This window comes from Salvelinus namaycush, chromosome 33 (genome assembly GCF_016432855.1).
Source record: "Salvelinus namaycush isolate Seneca chromosome 33, SaNama_1.0, whole genome shotgun sequence".
In the NCBI taxonomy this organism is placed as follows: domain Eukaryota; kingdom Metazoa; phylum Chordata; class Actinopteri; order Salmoniformes; family Salmonidae; genus Salvelinus; species Salvelinus namaycush.
The window spans coordinates 28,525,455-28,527,366 of NC_052339.1; the positions used below are offsets into that span (position 1 = coordinate 28,525,455).

At 44.4% G+C, this 1,912-nt stretch overlaps 1 protein-coding gene across 1 annotated transcript in view; it reads left to right on the forward strand.

The window, feature by feature from the left end:
• The first annotated feature begins 908 nt into the window (after positions 1-908).
• Positions 909-1,912, forward strand: part of LOC120028035 (zinc finger homeobox protein 4-like) — a 47,286-nt gene continuing 46,282 nt past the window's right edge. The window contains exon 1 of the mRNA XM_038973173.1: positions 909-1,014. Within this exon, the coding sequence (XP_038829101.1) occupies positions 999-1,014 (16 nt within the window). The 5' untranslated portion in view covers positions 909-998. The remainder of the gene's footprint in view (positions 1,015-1,912) is intronic.

The window sequence follows — 1,912 nt, forward strand, 5'->3', positions numbered from 1 at the left end:
GGGCTCCAACCCAGACCAAGCAGAAAGAAACAACCGTTCTCCATCCATCAGACCAAGCAGAAAGAAAAGACTGTTCTCCATCCATCAGACCAAGCAGAAAGAAAAGACTGTTCTCCATTCACCAGACCAAGCAGAAAGAAAAGACTGTTCTCCAACCATCAGACCAAGCAGAAAGAAAAGACTGTTCTCCATCCATCAGACCAAGCAGAAAGAAAAGACTGTTCTCCATCCATCAGACCAAGCAGAAAGAAAAGACTGTTCTCCATCCATCAGACCAAGCAGAAAGAAAAGACTGTTCTCCATCCATCAGACCAAGCAGAAAGAAAAGACTGTTCTCCATTCACCAGACCAAGCAGAAAGAAAAGACTGTTCTCCATCCATCAGACCAAGCAGAAAGAAAAGACTGTTCTCCATCCATCAGACCAAGCAGAAAGAAAAGACTGTTCTCCATCCATCAGACCAAGCAGAAAGAAAAGACTGTTCTCCATCCATCAGACCAAGCAGAAAGAAAAGACTGTTCTCCATCCATCAGACCAAGCAGAAAGAAAAGACTGTTCTCTATCCATCAGACCAAGCAGAAAGAAAAGACTGTTCTCCAACAATCACACAAAGCAGAAAGAAACAACCGTTCTCCAACAATCACACAAAGCAGAAAGAAACAACCGTTCTTCAACAATCAGACCAAGCAGAACGAAACAACCGTTCTCCATCCATCAGACCAAGCAGAAAGAAAAGACTGTTCTCCATCCATCAGACCAAGCAGAAAGAAACGACTGTTCTCCATCCATCAGACCAAGCAGAAAGAAAAGACTGTTCTCCATCCATCAGACCAAGCGGAAAGAAACAACCGTTCTCCATCCATCAGACCAAGCAGAACGAAACAATCGTTCTCCATCCATCAGACCAAGCAGAAAGAAATTAACTTTCTCCAACCATCAGACACTTTTTGTCTTCCGTTTTTTTAATCTTCCTTCCGTCTCTCAGAAAAAGAAAAGGAGATGGGATCTTATGGAGGTAATTATTTCTGAGTTGTGTCTGTCATCCTCCCCTCCCTCCCTCAGTCCCCCTCTCCTCTCCCCCCCTGTACATTAAAGTGGGGGAGAAGGCCGCCTTTGTTTGAGTCCCCCCTTTAAACAAAAGACCTCACTGACTCAGGGGGCTGAACAACACTTTAAATGCTTCTCTCTCTGTGTGTGTGAGTGTGTGTGCGTGTGTGTGTGTGTGTGTCTCTTTTGTTTTGTTTTCTGAGTGATAAGGCTCCGGGAGGTTTGTAGTCTTGTTCAGATTAGTGTAGCCTTGCTAACCATTTACATATAGCAGCTGTAGGCCAGGCAAGGCCCTAATGGACACACACTGAGGCAGTGTGTGTGTATGTGTGCGTTTGTGCATGAGTGTGTGCATATGTATATAGTTTATTGCCTTATTGTAGCTAAACAAAACATGCAGCCTCAGTTTATGCATTTGTTTGACTAAACTCTGAGCATAATCATCCTTATGTTTTTACTATGGCTATCTTTCTCCTCTCCTCCCTCCTCTTTCTCCTCTCCTCCCTCCTCCTCTCCTCCCTGCATTGCGATGTGATGACACTGAGACTACTTTAAGCCATTAGGGTTTTCTCTCTCTTTTTATCTCTTATTCTCCCTCCCTTCTTTTTTTGGAGCGATGGGGCGGTTTAGCAATTATAGCGGTTACTTTTCAGGATCATTCTCTTTCTCTCTCTCTCTCTCTCTCTCTCTCTCTCTCTCTCTCTCTCTCTCTCTCTCTCTCTCTCTCTCTCTTTCCCTCTCTCTCTCTCTCTCTCTCTCTCTCTATGTCTGTCTGTCTCTCTCTCTGTCTGTCTCTCTCTTTTTCTCTCTCGCCTCTTTTTCTCTCCCTCTCTCGTTCTCGCTCTCTTTCTCTCTATCTATCTATC